The sequence below is a fragment of the Corvus hawaiiensis genome, chromosome 19 (assembly GCF_020740725.1).
Source record: "Corvus hawaiiensis isolate bCorHaw1 chromosome 19, bCorHaw1.pri.cur, whole genome shotgun sequence".
Lineage (NCBI taxonomy): Eukaryota > Metazoa > Chordata > Aves > Passeriformes > Corvidae > Corvus > Corvus hawaiiensis.
The window spans coordinates 9,139,647-9,158,514 of NC_063231.1; the positions used below are offsets into that span (position 1 = coordinate 9,139,647).

Here is an 18,868-nt window from a genome sequence, read left to right on the forward strand (position 1 = left end):
TCTGCACAAAATCTGGGGCCCTGGGCCTGCAATTTTAGGGCCAAGTGGGGCATTTTGGGACGGCAGGGATGTGAGGAGGAAGCATCCCACTGCCTGAAGGACAGACTGAGAAGGACACAGTCTGCTCAGTACACTCAGGGCACTACACATCTGAAGGATACCATGGGCTCGGATGTGGTTTTCCATCTTTATTAATTAATCTACACAAAACTACAACTCTGCTGGGCTCACCGGCACCAGCAGCAACACAAAACTACAGCTCTGCTGGGCTCACCGGCACCAGCAGCTACAGAAAACTACAACTCTGCTGGGCTCACCGGCACCAGCAGCAAAAGAAAACGATAACTCTGCTGGGCTCACCGGCACCAGCAGCAACACAAAACTACAGCTCTGCTGGGCTCACCGGCACCAGCAGCTACAGAAAACTAAAACTCTGCTGGGCTCACCGGCACCAGCAGCAAAAGAAAACGATAACTCTGCTGGGCTCACCGGCACCAGCAGTAAAAGAAAACTACAGCTCTGCTGGGCTCACCGGCACCAGCAGCAACACAAAACTACAGCTCTGCTGGGCTCACCGGCACCAGCAGTAAAAGAAAACTACAACTCTGCTGGGCTCACCGGCACCAGCAGCAAAAGAAAACGATAACTCTGCTGGGCTCACCGGCACCAGCAGTAAAAGAAAACTACAGCTCTGCTGGGCTCACCGGCACCAGCAGCTACAGAAAACTACAACTCTGCTGGGCTCACCGGCACCAGCAGCTACAGAAAACTACAGCTCTGCTGGGCTCACCGGCACCAGCAGCAAAAGAAAACTTCAGCTCTGCTGGGCTCACCGGCACCAGCAGCTAAAGAAAACTACAACTCTGCTGGGCTCACCGGCACCAGCAGCTACAGAAAACTACAACTCTGCTGGGCTCACCGGCACCAGCAGTAAAAGAAAACTACAGCTCTCCTGGGCTCACCGGCACCAGCAGCTACAGAAAACTACAAATCTGCTGGGCTCACCGGCACCAGCAGTAAAAGAAAACTACAGCTCTGCTGGGCTCACCGGCACCAGCAGCACAGCATTTGGAGAATGACCGATGATCTTCGCCGCACCCTTGGAGCTCTTAGGATCGAGCCAGCGTGGGCTGCCATGGAACTGATCGAGATGTCCCTGTCCGTCTCCAAGGGCTGAAGGGCTGTGACCAAAAGAAACAGAGGCAAGATGAAGCCACGTGTGGGCAGAGCCCCTGCGGGTTCCCCGCAGAGCACTCACCACTGAGGACGTCAGTCTGAGTCTCCAAATCCTGGTCCCTCATGTGTGTCATGGCGCTCCCTGGGAAGAGAGCTCTGTCATTCCCTGCTCCTGCTGTGCTCCCAGCAGTGTGAGCCCCGGCCCTGCTGCCCTCCCATTCTGCAGGGCTGACCCAGGGGCCGCCAGCAGCCAAAGGGAGTGGGGCTGAGCAAGGCGGTCACCAAGCCCAGCTTGTGGCAAGGGGCAGAGGGAGGCTGAGCCTCGGCATGGGGTGGTTGGGGTTGCCACAGGGTTGCCCCTTGCTGCCAGTGCAGTGGCAAGGAAGTGGCCAGGCTGGCCCAAAAGGGGCCAGGGGCTGTGACTCACTGATGAACCTGACGGCCGCCAGGCGCACGGAGGACTGAGAGTCCCTCAGGTAGGGCAGGCTCTGATGCATGTACTCTTCAGCCCTGCTGCTCCTCCTCAGCAGCTGCAGGGAGCACCAGCAATGTCTCCAGGCTTGTCACAGAGTCCCCCAGCTGGCTGGAGCAGTCCCTCCTGCCAGCACCCCTCCCTGCTGAGCCCTCCCTCTTGCTGGGTACAGGGAAGGGAGAGGGGCCTCGACAGGAGCCTCTGGGGCTCTGTTCTCGAGGACAGGAACAAGGTCCTCCAGGTCCTGCCCGGCCCTGCGAGCAGCACTCCGTACAGGCTCTGTTCCCCTGACAGACATAGGGCAGGGACAGCCCTCACCCAGCCTGGGCCCTGTGGCTTGTCCTTACCAAGCATTCTCCAAGCTCCCACATCCGCTCTCTCTGCAGCAGGTGCTTGAGCTGCTTCCATTTGAGAAGCTCTGCAGCAGCAAAAAGGGCTTCCCTGGAGGCCTGCAGGACAGCATTATCTCAGACGTGGCACCAGGGCCTGGGCAAAGAGACCTCTTGGCTCTACTCCTGCCGTGATTCTGCCCCTAGGAAGCTGTGACTTGTCCTAGCCCAAGTGTCTTGAGTTCTCTTGGGGACAGCCCTGCGTGACTGACTGAGGCTTGAAGCCCTGGCCTCTGATACTTGTAGGAAAGCTGAGAAACCTCTAGGCTTCTGGGAGCACATATGTTCGGGCCTCGGGTGCTGCCTCAGTGGCCACGGGCTGCTGCAGAGCCCTGCTGCAGCAGGCAGGGCAGGTGTTGAAAATGGCTGAGCCACCTTGTCCACCCCTGCTTGTACAGTTCTGCAGGGACCCTACCCAGGGGCTGCACTGGGGAAGCCCTGCCTGCTGCCAGCAGCCCTTGCCCCAGGCCCTGGGATCCCTGGGAGGTGGCAGTCCCCCCATACCAGTGCTCAGCCTCAAAATCCAAACCTTAGCCACGCTGGGGATATGGTCATTCAGACGGAAGAGAAGAGGGACCAGAGCACTCTGAATGTTCCTCCTCATCTTCTTCTCATCCCTACTCAACACAGCCTTCAGCAGGTCTCTGAAGAGCAACAGGGAGAGCTCTCGCAGCTGGCTGCACTCCTGGTAGGAAGGAGGAAAAGTGAGCTTTGGAACAGCAGCTCTCTGCCCGTGGCTGCGGTGAGGGCGATGCTCCAGGGTCACATTCCAGAGCAGGCAGGAGCAGCGTTTGGCTGCAAAGCCCAGAATCCGTTCCAGGAGAGCTGAGCCTGCTCTGAGCACTGCTTGCAGGGCAGGGCTGCAGGGCAGGGCCCGGCTGCAGGGCTCAGCCTCCCACATCAGCCTCACCGAGTCAAAGAGCGGCAGCACCTTCCCCACCAGCATCATGGCGATGGAGCTGGCCTTTGCCTTTTTCAGCTGACCCAGGATATTTCGGAAGACCACAATGATCTTCAGCTTTTCATCTTCACTGCCAGCTTCCAGTATCTTCATCATGCTTGGCAGGAAGGCGTCAACTTTTTTTGCCTTTAGGAAGAAGAGAATTTCCATTTTCTGAAAAGGTTTTGTCTGGACACCTCCCAGGGCAGCCACCCCAGGCCCCACCACAGCAGGGAGGGTCTTTGAAGCAGTCACCCCCACATCCTGACTCCCAGCCCAGGCCAAGCCACTGCCCTGCACTCAGCCCCAGGCCCTGGCTGCTGACGTGGCTGCCCCAACATCACCCTGCTCACCATCTCAGCTCTCTCTGACAGCTCAGCGAGGACTTCCAGCAACACGAAGGCCATCAGCACATCGACATGCTCCTGATCGCTCCAGACGTTGGGCTCGTCACCCAACTCCTCCACGTCAATCTGCCCCGAGGACGACTGCAGGAACAAACAGAGCCATGAGGCGCTGGCAGAGGGCTCACGGCAAGGGATCAGGGCCTTTCCTGGCAACTCACGGCTCTGCGAGAGGCGCAGGTGCCTTCTCTGCGAGGGTTGCACCACTGGTTGCGGAGCAAGGTAGCCAATTCCGTTAGGACCTTGTCCAAGATCTCAGGCATGGAGGACAGAGTGTCGCACAGTTCCTGCACAGTGCTGGAAGCCAGGGGCTGCCTCAGCCACAGCGCCGTGGCCAGGACCAGCCCCACAGAGCAGAGCCCAAGCTGGGGGTCTCCAGGGGCCCTGCCGGGGAAGCCTGACAGGGTTGAGGGGGAGTTCTGGGAGCACCAAGCTGGCTCTGGACTGGCTTGGCTGGCTTTGGCTGCTGCAGGCCCAGCCAGAGAGCTGGAAAGGTTTGTGGGATGGAGAGCCTGGCTCCCTGAGAAGTCCTGCAGCATTCCTTGGATCTGGCACACACAAAGTCTTGGGGTCCCACTCCCCACATGGAGCAAGCCCTTCAGATTGTCAGGGCCAGTACCTGTCTCCTTGAAAAGCCATCTCACACAGGCTGATGAGCACTGCTGAGCCATACTCGTTGGTCATCAGGAGAAACAGTGACTCCACTTTCTTACAGCCTGACTCCGTGGTGATGCATGGCAGGGTTTCAAGGATGCAGCTCACTATCTTGGGCACCTGGAGAGGAAACAGGTGAGCATGGCACTGCCACTGGAGTGCAGCCATGTCCTCAGCTGCCCTTCCCGTTCCTCTCTGCCACCTTCAGGTGGCTTCAGGTGCCCAAGTCACCTGGATTTGTGAGGAAGGGATGGAGGGAGGAACAAGGCCTGACAGGGCTGAAGATGGCAGTCCAGCCCCCGGGCACTTACATCCATCAGCCAGGAGTCTGGGTCTCTCATGGCCACATCCAGCATGCTGCTGGGCACCTCCTTGTCAAGGATGCTGTCATCTCTCAACGCCCCAATGGCCTCGAGGATGACGTCTGTCCTCTCGCTAGAGCGGAGATATCTTCCAAAGGCCTACGGCAGGAAGGAAGGAAGGAAGGAAGGCATGCCACTGAGTGCCCTGGTGGTGCTGCTTGGCTGGGCAGAGGTTCCTGGCAGTGCTGGCAGCACATCCCTCAGGAAAGCTGACAGCAGTGCCTGCAGTCCCTGGGTGGGAGAGGGTGAGGAGAAAGGGCCCTCCACATCGGGGAGGAGGGCTCATGGGCATGGCGTGCTGGCCCTACAGAGAACCAGGCTCTTGCTGGCGGCCAGGAGGGCTGGAGCTGCTGCTGGGGCTGGAGCTGCTGCCAGGACACCAGAGTGCAGCCCGTGTGTTGTCCCTGCTCAGGGATGGCAGGAACCTTCTTGCCAGGGCAGTGAGGCCCCACCGGCCCCACTGGCTCTGGGTCCCTTTGCTCACACAAATGCCCTGCTGATGCCACAGACAAGAGACCCGCAAAGCAGAGGGGGGCTCTTTACCTGGGTACAGTCCTTGGTGCTCAGGGAACACAAGGAGGAGGTGGTCACACCTTCCCAAACGAGCTGGTCTGACCTGTCAATTGGCCTTGACTTGTCTAAACAGCAGGGAAAGCACAGAAAAGTCACTAAGGTCATCAAACCCCCCTGAGATCTGCTTGCAGGACAGCGGGACAGAATCAGGCAAGATTTCTGGAGGGCATCAGCAATAGCTTCCTGCTACAGGCAAGAGGGAGCAGCCATGCTGCTGGATCTGCTCTTCTCTAACGGGGAAGGCTTGGCTTTGGCACCTGGCAGTCAATTGCAGCTTTGGCTGTGGGGGCCACAAGGCAGTGGGGTTCAAGGGCCTGAAAGGAAGGGGAGGAAGGGGAGCAGTAACAAACAGATCCGGGATTTGAGGCGAGCACTCAGCTTCTGCAGCAGAGTGACAGCTGGGATGCTACAGGAAGCAGCTGGGAGGGGCAAAGCAGGTCAGGCAGCAGATCTGTCAAGAGAGCTCTGTGTGCACAGGTGTGAAGGCCACAGCTGCTCTTGCTTTTTTACTTACAGAGGAATTCAGCGAGGGAGAAAAGAGCATGGAAGGCTGTATAGCTTGTATGTTCACTGGAACATCGGAAAAGAATGAGACGTGCCAGCAGCTTTCCCACGATTGGGATTGAGATGTCTTCAGGGCAGACACGTCCAGAACTGTCTCTTCCAAAGTTGACAGAGGCCTGGATGAGGGAGGCATGAGAAGAAGGGCTAAGAGAAGGAAGTTAGTGCCGAAGACTTGTACCCAAGAGTGTGCCCAGGGCTGGATTCCCGGTGAATCTGAGCTTTGCAGGGCTCTATGGCCCCATCTCTTGGAGCAACCAGCTGGGCAGCAGCCCTGGCATGGAGAGTGGCAGGGAGGGGAGATGGCCTGGCTGGAGGGCGCCTGGTCCTTACCTTCAGAATGGAATAGTTGGACATCAAATAAGTAAGGACACCGATCCTCCCCAGAGCCCTCTCCTGCACAACTTCTCTCTCAGACTTGGTGAAGTCCAGCAGCATCTGGGATGAGAGAAGCTGCTGGTGAGCACCAGAAGCAAACACAGCTCTGCTCCTGGGCCAGACTTGTATCATCCCTCGAGGCTTCCTCCGACCTCACACAAAGTCTGCAGAGGGCTGCCTATCCCTGGGGTCCCTCAGAGGCCTGGACAAAGCTCCCAGGACAACCTTTTGGCCAAGAAGGTGCCACCCTCTGCAGCCACTGTGCCTCCGAGGAGCCTGGTGCCAGCCCCTGCTTCCTCACAGGAGCTGAGCATCCTCCCCACACCACGCCCTGCCTGCTCAGCACTGGACTGGGCAACTCCTCCCCTCCAGGGTGAGGAACGCCCTGGGACCCCCACTCGGCCTGTGCCAGACCTCAAAGATGTCCTGCAGCTCCTGGCTGACACTGGAGACAGGAAAGCTGAGCACCAGTGTCCTCAGCATTGTGTCCATGGCCTTCAGGGTCTGCAAAGACGACAGAGAGCAGTGCCTGTGATTCTGCTCTTCTTTCCCCCACGCCCAGGACACTGATCTGAACTCTCAGTGCCTGAGGAGGAAACCTGAACTGCTCAGGAGAGACACAGCGATACACAAACTGCTGGGGACACAGCCACGCCCATGGGAAGGGGACAGAAGGGTGGGCAAGCAACAGCAAGACCTCACCCTGCCTCAGATCTCTGGTCATGGGGCAGCACAGGGTGACCAGGGAGCTGCCCAGAAGGACTGGACACTGCTGGAGCTCAGCCAGCACTTACCTTGATGTAGAGGGAAGCGCCTGAGCGTGGCATTTCCCTTTCTGAGGGAAGCCAGAAGACACTTGAGAAACACGCAGAGAGGAGGCTCTTGGTTTTGCCCTCCAGCACATTCTCCACCAAGCTGCAAGGACACAGGAGAGCCAGTTGGACACTGGTGCTGGGAGCAGCCCCTCGAGGCCTCGTGCACAAGGCCTCGGAGCTCTGGGGCAGGGGGCCCACCTTAATTCATCGATGGCAATCATGGCGAGATACCGGACCCGTAAGGACACATGGTCCCTTGGCTCCTTTTCCAGGATGTCCTGCAGAACACAACCAGGATGGGACCTGGCAGCTGCCAGCACCCAGTGCCTCCAGTCCCTGCCCCACCCAAGTGCTGTCCACACAGGGTCCCAGTGCCAGGGGTGCTTGTCCCCATCCCCAGAACACCAGGTGTCCCCTCACCTTGATGTTGTCCACCACTTCGCACGTTTGGCAGAATAAATCCAGGCCCTGGGTCAAGCCACGTTTCAAGGCGGTTTTGCACAGCACGTAGACACTCTTCAGAAATGTGAACTTGTGGGTGTCCTGGCAGCCAGGGGACAGAGACACAAATGGGGAGTGTGGGAGGGTGGACACAGCCAGCAGCACCAGAGCACTGCCCTGTGGGAAAAGCAGCTCTGCCCAGGCAGCAGCCCTCCACAGCCCAGCAAAGCCCCTGCCAGCAAACGCCAGCACAGCCACTGTCCAACTGGCCCCAATTACCTTGTCAAGGCTGCTGACAAAGGCCATGATGAAATCCACAGCTTCCTCTGCTTCTTCATATACAGGCAACCAGCTGGAATCTGCCAGAGGGCAAGAGCAGGGAGGGCTGCAGAGGCTCTGGCCACAGGAGAGAGCCAAGGAGACCTACCCTCCACCCAGCCCCATGCCCACCCCCCTGGCACGGCCTTTGTCCTGTGCAGCTCGTGGCTGGAGGCAACCAGCAGAGGAGCTGCTCTGCTGGAGCTGGGAAGGCCTCAGTGCCCTGGGCTGATGGGCAGGAAAGGTCCAGAGCCCCACTGCCCCTCACTGCCCACACCCTGGAGCCCCTCTGCTGGTTTTTCTTGGCAGAGGCTGTGCTGGGGCTGGCCTCCAGCCCTGAGCTGCCCTGGCATTCAGGCGACATCGTGCCTGTCCCCCAGGACTGTTGTTGTCATCGTGCCAGGAAAACGTGATCCTGGCCCCGTGCAGGGTGTGCTGGTGGGCCCCAGCCCTGCCCAGCCCCACGGGGCCCCTCGCTCACCAATCTGCAGTGGCTGCATCGTGGTCGTGTCGTAGAAGGACAAAGGCTGGAGGTATAAAGAGCTGCTCTCCTCGGAAGAGCTGTCCTCCTCCCAGGCCTTCCTGGGGAAGGCGGGGGGTCTCTTCTCCATCCTTTAGGATACACAATATGGGGGATGCTGGGGTGGGTGTTGGGGTGGTGGTGTGGCAATCTTTGGTAAAACACTTCAGCCCCACAGTGATGCCTTAGATTTTAACTTTGATAGTTTTCAAATCCTGCACTGCCCAGTGGGTAACTCGGAGTTTCTTGTAGCCTGTTAATTTCTGCTCGCTCATGCCAGCCAGACATAACAAGGCCTCTCCAGGCCTGCTCTTCAAGGACACTCAGACTGTCCTAGGCCCAAAATGTATAAACCAAAAGCCTCTGAGAGGGGGGCAAGCTGAGGGGAAATTACATCATCAACCTGAAGCTTTAATTGGAGAATTAACCCTGACATGCAAATGAACCAAACCTATAAAAGTGTGAAGAACTCGTGACCTGTTGTCCATCTTGGGGTCCATCTGGGCAGTGGCCTCTGGCTCCCCAGGGGTACCTCTGAAGGCCTTTCAAATAAACACCTACCTTTATTCCCTTACTCCTGTCTAGTCTCTGTTTCTAGGTGGCCTCTCAAGGCACCAACAGGGCTACCAGGGGTGATGGGGCAAGACAGGCTGCACTCAGGGGCTCCTTGTCAGCTCCAAGCTCCTGCCTGTCACCATCCACCGTGGGCAACAGGCACGCTGACCACGCACGCTGCAGTGGGCTGTCACAGAGGGCCCCACTGTGACACAGCACCTGCCTCTAGCAACGGGTTCCAGGGCTTGTTGACACGGAACCTGTCCCCAGCAACGGGTCCCAGTGACCCACCACCCCGGCAGGGAAGGGCAGGCTGTCCCCCAGGGCACAGGCCTGGCATAGCCTTGGCCACCTGGCTGCTTTCAGGGTGCCTCCAGACCTCCCTGTGCCCTCCCATCCCCTCGGGACATCCCTGGTGCCCTCCCATGCACCCCAGAGCCCCGTGTTCAGACACTCCCATGTGCCTTCAGGACATCCCTTTCCTTCCAGGATACTGCAGAGCCTGACCTCTCTGGGGGGGTGTAGGAGTGCAGATGGGAGCGTGGCAACCTGGGAGCGTGGCAACCACCACGATAATGCTGTGGTCCTCATCATGCTGGGAGCTCTTGTCCTCTGGTCCAGCCCAGCTGAGCAGCCTGAGCTGGTGCAGGTGCTGCGGGGACCGGGGGCAAACTGGGACCTCTAGAGCACATCAAAAGGTGCACTGGGGTGCTGAAGGGGAAACTGGCCCCACTTTAGCCCCTGGTCCCTGCAGCACTCCTCCATCAGCCTCCTTGCACCCTTAGGAGCCCTTCCTTGGCCCTGATTTTACACAAAAGCTCACCGTTTGCCCTTTCTGGGGCCTGCAGAGGCCGCTCAGGCACAGTCCGACCACGGGACTCCTCCATCTGCCCTGTAGGTGTCTTCAGATCGCTCTGGGTCACAGAATCACAGAAACATTAAATTTGGAAAAGACCCCCAAGATCATCAAGTCCAACCTTTGACCAATCACCACCTTGTCAATTAAACCAGAGCACTGAGTGCCACATCCAGTCGTTTCTTGAGTGCCTCCAGGAATGGGGACTCCCTTCCAAAGCCTGAAAACTGTTTCCATTAAGAAATTCTTCCTAATGATTACAGACAAACGTCTCCTGAGGCCTTCAGTGCACCCCTGCCCCCCTGCAGAAATGCCCCTGGATGGAGGGCTTGCAATGCTGGACTCTACAAAAACACTTTATTCCCCCCAGCAATCTCCCAGAGCTGTTGGTTATGTCCCAGAGCCTTCTCAGGATCCCTCCTGTCCCCTCCTGAGGCACTCCCGGTGATGGAGGCACTCTGTCTGTCCTAGCTGGGACTCCTGAAGCTGCTCTCTAACCCCTCAGTGCAGAGGCTGGTGGAGCCCTCAAACCTGTGGTGGAGCCTGAGTTGGCCATGAAGGCACCTCAGAGCTGCAGCCTGTGCTGGTGGGCAGGGATGGGGAGATGGTCTGCCTGGAGGGACCTGCTCCTTACCTCCAGAGTGGAATAATTGGATGGCAAAAGGGTCAGGACACCAATCCTGCCCACAGCCCTCTCCCACACAACTCTCTCAGCTCTGGTGAAGTCCAGCAGCATCTGGGGTGAGAGAAGGTGCTGGTGAGCACTGGAGCAGACACTCTCCAGGGTGAGGAACGCCCTGGGACCCCCACTCGGCCTGTGCCAGACCTCAAAGATGTCCTGCAGCTCCTGGCTGACACTGGAGACAGGAAAGCTGAGCACCGGTGTCCTCAGCATTGTGTCCATGGCCTTCAGGGTCTGCAAAGACGACAGAGAGCAGTGCCTGTGATTCTGCTCTTCTTTCCCCCACGCCCAGGACACTGATCTGAACTCTCAGTGCCTGAGGAGGAAACCTGAACTGCTCAGGAGAGACACAGCGATACACAAACTGCTGGGGACACAGCCACGCCCATGGGAAGGGGACAGAAGGGTGGGCAAGCAACAGCAAGACCTCACCCTGCCTCAGATCTCTGGTCATGGGGCAGCACAGGGTGACCAGGGAGCTGCCCAGAAGGACTGGACACTGCTGGAGCTCAGCCAGCACTTACCTTGATGTAGAGGGAAGCGCCTGAGCGTGGCATTTCCCTTTCTGGGGGAAGCCAGAAGACACTTGAGAAACACGCAGAGAGGAGGCTCTTGGTTTTGCCCTCCAGCACATTCTCCACCAAGCTGCAAGGACACAGGAGAGCCAGTTGGACACTGGTGCTGGGAGCAGCCCCTCGAGGCCTCGTGCAGGGGACCCACAAGGGATGAGCAGATTCCCCCCCAGAACACCGGGTGTCTCCTCACCTTGATTTTTTTTCTGGGTGGCAGAATAAATCCAGGCCCTGGCATAAGCCACGATTCCAAGTGGTTCTGCACAGGGAGGGGACCAGGAGAGTTTTCTGGCTGCTCTGGGCTGGGGTCCCCAAGGCTGCAGGAGCAGCCAAGCCAGCTCATGGGGCAGCTGGAAGGCAGAAGGAAACAGACCCCCCTTGGGCACCACGGCTGCTCTCAGCCCCCTTGGTCAGGGACAAGGACATCTGCCCCTGGAGGGACCTTTTCTCATGCAAATGTGGTTACATATTGAAAAAAAATTGGGAGAGAAAACCACCTTTTGCTCTCAGCCCTTCTCAATCCCATTGCTTCTGGAGAGGTTTGGATATTTATTAGTAATGACCTCAAGTGCATCATCCACTGCTGCTCCATTACAAGGCCAGATTGGGCTGTAGGGCTGATTTACTCAGGGGGACATTGGGCAGCAGAACCTTTGGTACCTCTACGTGAGAGCATTGAAACTACAGGCAGTAATTCAGGGGTCAGAAAAACCACAGCTCGCTTTAGGGCCTCGACCCAGACATGGGGGGGTACATACAGGAGAAAGTTTTACTGCTACCACTCATAACAGCAGCTTTACTAAACCCCTAAAAAACAATTACTGTTGGAGTTGAAAAATAATGAAGTAGGTAAATCATTTACAGGGAGGGGGAGAGGGCCTGTTTAAAACCCTATCAACTGTGACTGCTCTGAAGCAGCCCCCAGAGCCTGCAGCAGTCTTCAGTTAGGTGCACATTATTTAATTGGTTTCAAGTGATTTTCTGGACTGCTAATCACCATGATGTAATTAAAAACCGGGGCAGCATGTTGCTAATGCCATAGCACATCAGAGATGTTAAACTCCTGAGAGTTCCTGGAATAGGGATGGCTGCTCCCCTTGCCTGGAGTGTTGTGAAACAACCAGACAGGAGATGTCTGCAGGTGACTGAAGCAGAGGGAGGCAGGCAAGTGGCCACCAGTAGCTGCTGAGGAGTCAAGGTGAAATATCCATACACATTTTAAAAAACATCCACTGCTCATGAAAATACAGATTTTGAAAAGCCATGACTTTTGGAAGGAACACAAGTTCTCCTTCTTACAGACGTAGGCTGTCTCACTAAAAAAAAGGTGAAAAAAGGAAAAATGAAGTTTTGCTTCACAGTTGGAGTTGTTTAACTCCTCATTAAATGGTTTGTGGTCTCCATGATCCTCATGGGGTGATGAATCTTTCTCATGCTTCTCAGGACCAGCTGAGAGCAGCTGAATAAAGCCCAGCCATGCTTTCACCCTCGTGTGTACAGGGTAGTGGTGGGAGAAAAGGGGACTAAAAAAAAAAGGGCCAGTAACTCAGTGTGAAGAAGGGATAGAGACTGCAAGCTCTGATGGATGCTGGAGAGCACCTCTTCCCTGGAAAGGCACCATTGGATCAGCTTCGTCTGCTTAAAGACTTTCTGCAACACGATCCTGAAAGCACAACAGTTCATCTCATGGCTTTCTGCTGCACAGCTCATTTTCCACAAAGCTCCAGCTAACTGGGCTGCAGCCCATCCATGAAGGAGTTTCAGGTTTTTTGGTTCGTTTAACTTTCCTTTTTACCCCAGTGTTGATACAGCTGAACCTCAGCAGCACGGCTAGGGCAGGTTTCTTGCAGAACCACAGATGTGGCAGGTGTATCTAACACTGGTGTCAGGGGCTAACACAGAGCACTCACCCAGCCAAAGCTGCTCTGCCACTTCTCACAGCCAGTGTGAGAAGATCAAGGGGCAACTCAAACATTTCCTCACCCACTGGCTACAGCAGAGGTTCACAGGAATGCAATCACTTGGCAGCATGGGAGGCAGGAAGAATATTTCCACAGGAAACAGCAATTTTAGAACAGGAGCCTACTCCCAAATCGACGGGCTCCAGGGAGGAATTGCCACCTCTGCTGATCACCAGAACCATCCCCTTGTATCTCCACGGGCTCTGTTCTCCAGCAAGGACAGTGGGGGCATCTGGCTCATGGGACTCACCTCCATCTCAGACATCCTGCAAAGGACAGGGCAAAGCTCTCCAGCTCCTTCAGAGTTTGGTTGTGCTGCTTATTCCCCCTGTCCCCATCCAGTGCCCTGCAGAGATGCCAGTAGGACAGGCCAGGACACACAGGCAGACCCTAAAAGCAGATCAGCTGCAAGAAGTCGGAGAATAAGGGAACAAACAGGAGGAGCTGGAGTTCCTTCAGCAAACACCAGCCACTCACACCCAGCTTTCCCCCAGGGCAGACCTGACTCACAAACCAGCCCACCTGAGATCACTGGCAGGAGAAAGAGGATTTGAGAGGAAAACTGTAGAGCCTTAACAAGGTCCTTTGGTTTTGTTTGCAAAAGGATCTATTTGAGGAGACATCACTACCTGAAACTTTCAGCCTCTTCCCATGGCATTGTAACAAACACAAGACAATAAATAATTCCAGTGTTTGCCAAGACAAGAAGAAAATTCAATCTCCAAAGCAATGGCATCACTTCCAGCAGCTCCAAGTGAAAAGCTAATGACCTGCAATACCCTGATACATGTTTTGTTCTACAAGTTAAGCCAGCTCACTGCCTTTCCAATGGGTATCCTTAGGCTTTCTGCCTCTGGCACAGCTTCAGTGAGCACTCTCAAAGGGACCAGAGCAGAGTTCCCCCAACACCCCCACAGGAGCCAGGAGAGCAGAGCTGCTGTCCCAGGGTTTAGATGTCCTTCTTTCTCCAACCAACCATTAAGCACAGTCACGGACACACAAAATCCAGCACTCTTCTCCAGCTGCAAACACTGAATTTCCCCACCCCTTTTCCCTCTTCCAGCCTCACACCCTGGGATCTATAGCTTTAGGAGCATTTTAGTCTGTGGGTTTTATGGTCAGAACCAGCTTGGTGGAACAAACCACCACAATCTCTAAAAGATTCACCTGGTACCCTGAGGGTCCCACCAAGAAGACATAAGTTGCAGTCACTTTGGAGAAAATACTACTACTGAAGGAAGTACAACAGCAACAGAATAAAACCCAAGGAACTTCAAAAGATCCTACAGATTTTTTTTTTTTTCTGCTCTAAGTTCTTTCTCAGAAAAGAAGAAGAGTTTATGTAAGAGATCATTTTGGTATCACTTTCATTATACTTTGCCCTCACTGGTCTGCTCTATGCCACTCTCAACAAGCCTTTGCAATAAAAACAAATAAAACAGAATCATGGAAAGGGACAAAGAGCCTCTTTCCTAAGTGAGCATACGAGTGCAGTTTGCATCCACAGCTCCAACTAGCCCCTGCAGAGAGAGCAACCAGCAGGACATTGTGGTTGAGCTGAGAAATCTCTGCAAAAAATCCCAAGTCTAAAGCACACTTTGGCTTCCCACCACCTGCTCTGAAATAAATTTTCCACAGCAACCAATAGAAAACATTGCTAACATTTTCATTTCTCCTGCAGTACATTAAGTAGAATGAAGTTTTTCACTGGTTTAACTTCTCTGTTTTAAAACCACTGTCCGTAGGTACTAATGCTTTATGTTTGGATTCTGTTTTGTTTCATTCTGAACCCAAGGTTCCACCAGGTTGGATTGTTCATGAGTCAGGTTGCACCTGGGGAAATGAACAGTCAGCTCCAGCTTGGGTGGCAGCTTCTCCTCGGAAAGGAGGAAAGCTGCAAGGATTTCTCCTGCAACCCTTCTGACAAATTCTCCCTTATTTGCAAACATGACAGGATGGCACTTGCAGAAAAGAACATATTAGCAAGACATGCTAAGGAGCTAGGAGGGGAAAAAAAAAAAAGATTAATGGATATGGGAAAAATTAGTCAGGAATTACATAAACAGGAAAATGCTGTTAATCCATTTATTCTATTATTTCTGTGGTCACTCACACTTGAGGAAGCTGTTGTGTTTCTGCATTCACACAGTGTGAGTTCACACAGAGCTCTCTGGAGGTTGCCAGGCTGGGCTACAGATGTGGTATAACTTAGTTACAAAGCACCAGTAACGCACGTTCCTCCTTACGGAGAACGCGTGCAGCACAATAATCATTTCCCTCCTGCCACAGACATTTCAGTGCCTGCTTCTCAAAGTCTACTTAAAAACTAGAAAGCAAGAATTTTTAAGAGAACAGACTGGCTGGAAGACAGGGCCCTCTAAAGAAGAAGGCAGTGTGAGTACCTCAAAAGCTGTTTGTGTCCAAGGAAGCCTTCATGTCTCTTCCCTTCCCTTCTCCAAGTGCCTGCACAGCCTTTCCAAATCCCAGTTTATTCAGCTCCTCTTCCAGACAGAAATGCAGAAGCCACTAGGATCTCAGAGAAAAAGACAATTTACTTGGCTCCTCCCATCCTTAAAGCACCCACATATCACACACAACTGGATGTTCACTTTCTCTTCTGGAGCACAAGTCAGCAGTGCCACAGAACAATGCAAACAAGGCAAGTTCCTGCACATGGAAAAACCAATCACACTCCCAAAAATGTGAGGAACGAGACAACTCTCAGAAAAATTAAAATAATTTATTAAAAACAAAAAAATTGAAAAATTACAAAAATTAGAAAAATATAAAAATTTGGGATCCTAGTGGCACAGGAGGTATGCCCCAGGAGCACAGGGATTAGAGATCTTCAGGCTTAGACAGCACTGGACCTTTGGGGGAAGAATTTGCAGTGCTGGGCTGACTTTTACCTAATCCAAAAGCCAAGGAAAAATTATTAAAAGCTCCTTAATAGGAGTAAGGCTTTAACACCCAGCACCAGCAACCACTACATCTAATCTGCAGTGATCTCACCTCGGCCTTGCAGCTTTGCAGCTGGAATGTTGAATTTTTCTTATCACAGTGGAGAGGGGGGAGAGCCGAGCCGCTCCGGCTGCCCACGGCAAGGCAGTGGGGGGGGTTCCACGTCTGGAACAGGTCCATGGCTCCAGGATGGCCGTGGCCCGGCCCGGCCTGGCCCAAGCAGGGCCTGGCTGGGCCCGCTGGCCCCCACACGGGGCCTGCAGCCACCTGTCCCAGCGCCAGAAATGAGAGAGAGCTTGGGGGGGAGTTTGCCTATTCTTAAATGTGGATCACAGAGGTGGTCACAACTTTAAGTGGCTTAGAGAATTGTCCATATTCAAACTGGCCAGCTGATAGGTTCTATCAGTTCCCAGAGGAAACTGTAAGCATCCCTTGGCAAGGACGTCCCTTCCGGGACTATGCTTGCTAACCTATGACACACTTAAAAAAACCCATCTTGAATTGTTCTAGTGAAAATATTCAGGAGAATAAACCTGTCCAGCATGAGAGCTTTATGTAAGTTGTTCAGTTCTTGTTGCAGAGGATGGTGGACGAGGCTCAACTTTATCAAAAATGTCATTAAAATGAAAAACCCTTTTGCAGGCAAACAGAGGAGAATGACAAGGTTCACTGATCAGGCCACTGCTGTGACCCAAAGGCAAATGCAGCATGACCTCAGCCTCCTCAGCGTTAGCAGTGCCCACAGCAGTCAGCCCCCCTTCCTGAGGGGGATCCCACCCCCTCGGGATCCTCCAGCCTCCTCCTGGTTGTCCCTGGGCCTGGGAGGCATCTCTGCTCGCTGGGGCTGGCCCCAAACGCAGCACCAAGGCACAGATCCCAACAGAAAGACACGGCACAGGGCACTGAAAGGAGTAAAATCAAGGCAATCTATTTTTTAAAATGATATGTATATATATACAGATATGAATCAATTCTTTGAGCTGGTGGAAGTCCTTAGCAGCTCAACTCGAACAAAACCAATTTCCAGAGCAGGCAATAGCTGCTCAGGACAGGGATTGTCCTCCCTTTGCTTTACACCTGCAGCAGCAGCTTTCCTGGGCAAGCACAGGAGGGAACAAGCAGATAAACCCTCAGCTACTGATTTGAGTTTGGCCCAGCGATTGGGATAGAAGCAGCCCTTTGCTGGCCTGCCACTCCTGCCACTCCTTGCAGAACAGGACTGGGATTTTGCACGCTCTCCTGGAGCAGTCTGGCATAAAAAACTCCTGTGCCAGTCCCAGCACCAGCCACTTGATGGCCGTCCTGCTCTGCAAGAGAGGGACACCGGGGACAGAGCAGGGACCTGCCAGGGACCCCCGAGCTCACCAGCCGGGAGCTGAGGGCTCCCCCGACACCCCCGAGCAGCTGCCCCACGGTGCTGTCCCTCACCCGGGTGTTACAAACGAGAGGGCTTGTGCTCACTTAAAAAATCACTGGTGAGGGTATGAGCAAAAGTCAGATTTAATATTGAGCGACAAAGCACCACAAGTTCGTTGGCCAGATTCACTCTACCACTTACAGGACAGCTGAGGCACAGCAAGGGAAAACAATCAGCAAGAAGATACAGAGGAGATGAAGGTCTGGAAAGCTGGAGATTCCCCATCCAAGAAAAAGGTGATAAAAGGACAAAAGAATGTGGAGCAAAGTAGCATGAAGAGTGAGAAAACCAGTAGAGGCTAGAATACTGATTAATTAAGTGAATGATGTGACTTAGAATCAATGAGCATTAATTTCTTTGTTGGCTAAAAATGTGTGAGTAAGTGGAAAAGTTCTGTATTGGCGTCAGCATGGAGGCCAGAATTTGTCAGCCACCCCTGTGGGCCAAAAATTAAGCAATGCCTTACTTTCTAACACTCAAAAGACAGTGTTAGAGGGAGTCTTGATCCCGACCATTGCGGAGGTTTTCGGGAACAGCAGCACTGGTGAAAAGACGCCCAAAGCCGGCAGCCCGCACACGCTCTGCTTCCTCCCGCAGGTGCCCCGGCTGCCCATCCCTTCTCGCTGTACAAACCCTCTGCTGTTTTTCCCAGCGCCTGGGGATGGCATCACCTCCTCATTGCTCGCGATGTGTGGTGAGGAGCTGGAGGCTTTCCCCGGCGCATGTGCATGAGGCTTGTTTTGGTGGAAATCGGGAGATGGCCCATTTAAAACAGAGCGCTTCAGTCATTTCCAGCTCCAAGCCCCTGGCACTTCCCAGGGAGCTCTGGGATCCTCTGAGGTCCCCTCAGGGCTGAATTCCCTCATGATTCCATACCTAGCGGGGCTGCCAGGGATCCTTTGGGGCCCCACAGCTGTACTCCAGCTCTCCGCGGGGCATTTTGGAATAGAGGCAATGGAATTTGGCGTCTGTCAATGACACGGTGGGGCCCTGCAGATACAATTCAAGGCCCACGGGGACATTTTGGGGTATCAGGGATGCAATCTGAGGCCCTCTGCACAAAATCTGGGGCCCTGGGCCTGCAATTTTAGGGCCAAGTGGGGCATTTTGGGACGGCAGGGATGTGAGGAGGAAGCATCCCACTGCCTGAAGGACAGACTGAGAAGGACACAGTCTGCTCAGTACACTCAGGGCACTACACATCTGAAGGATACCATGGGCTCGGATGTGGTTTTCCATCTTTATTAATTAATCTACACAAAACTACAACTCTGCTGGGCTCACCGGCACCAGCAGCAACACAAAACTACAGCTCTGCTGGGCTCACCGGCACCAGCAGCTACAGAAAACTACAACTCTGCTGGGCTCACCGGCACCAGCAGCAAAAGAAAACGATAACTCTGCTGGGCTCACCGGCACCAGCAGCAACACAAAACTACAGCTCTGCTGGGCTCACCGGCACCAGCAGCTACAGAAAACTAAAACTCTGCTGGGCTCACCGGCACCAGCAGCAAAAGAAAACGATAACTCTGCTGGGCTCACCGGCACCAGCAGTAAAAGAAAACTACAGCTCTGCTGGGCTCACCGGCACCAGCAGCAACACAAAACTACAGCTCTGCTGGGCTCACCGGCACCAGCAGTAAAAGAAAACTACAACTCTGCTGGGCTCACCGGCACCAGCAGCAAAAGAAAACGATAACTCTGCTGGGCTCACCGGCACCAGCAGTAAAAGAAAACTACAGCTCTGCTGGGCTCACCGGCACCAGCAGCTACAGAAAACTACAACTCTGCTGGGCTCACCGGCACCAGCAGCTACAGAAAACTACAGCTCTGCTGGGCTCACCGGCACCAGCAGCAAAAG

At 54.4% G+C, this 18,868-nt stretch overlaps 1 protein-coding gene across 1 annotated transcript; it reads right to left on the reverse strand.

The window, feature by feature from the left end:
- Positions 1 to 1,454: 1,454 nt before the first annotated feature.
- LOC125336050 lies at positions 1,455 to 15,109 on the reverse strand. The gene is made up of 20 exons (XM_048324156.1): positions 15,032 to 15,109; positions 10,621 to 10,741; positions 10,049 to 10,150; positions 9,382 to 9,472; positions 7,445 to 7,524; positions 7,145 to 7,267; positions 6,923 to 7,002; positions 6,704 to 6,824; positions 6,324 to 6,413; positions 5,865 to 5,969; positions 5,485 to 5,650; positions 4,941 to 5,035; positions 4,347 to 4,496; positions 4,001 to 4,155; positions 3,543 to 3,678; positions 3,331 to 3,465; positions 2,948 to 3,124; positions 2,567 to 2,722; positions 1,996 to 2,097; positions 1,455 to 1,706 (listed from the first exon to the last, which is right to left on the reverse strand). Exons 2-20 carry the CDS (start codon positions 10,651 to 10,653, stop codon positions 1,455 to 1,457), a joined length of 2,349 nt encoding a protein of 782 aa, XP_048180113.1. The 5' UTR covers positions 10,654 to 10,741; positions 15,032 to 15,109.
- Between the last annotated feature and the right edge of the window lie 3,759 nt (positions 15,110 to 18,868).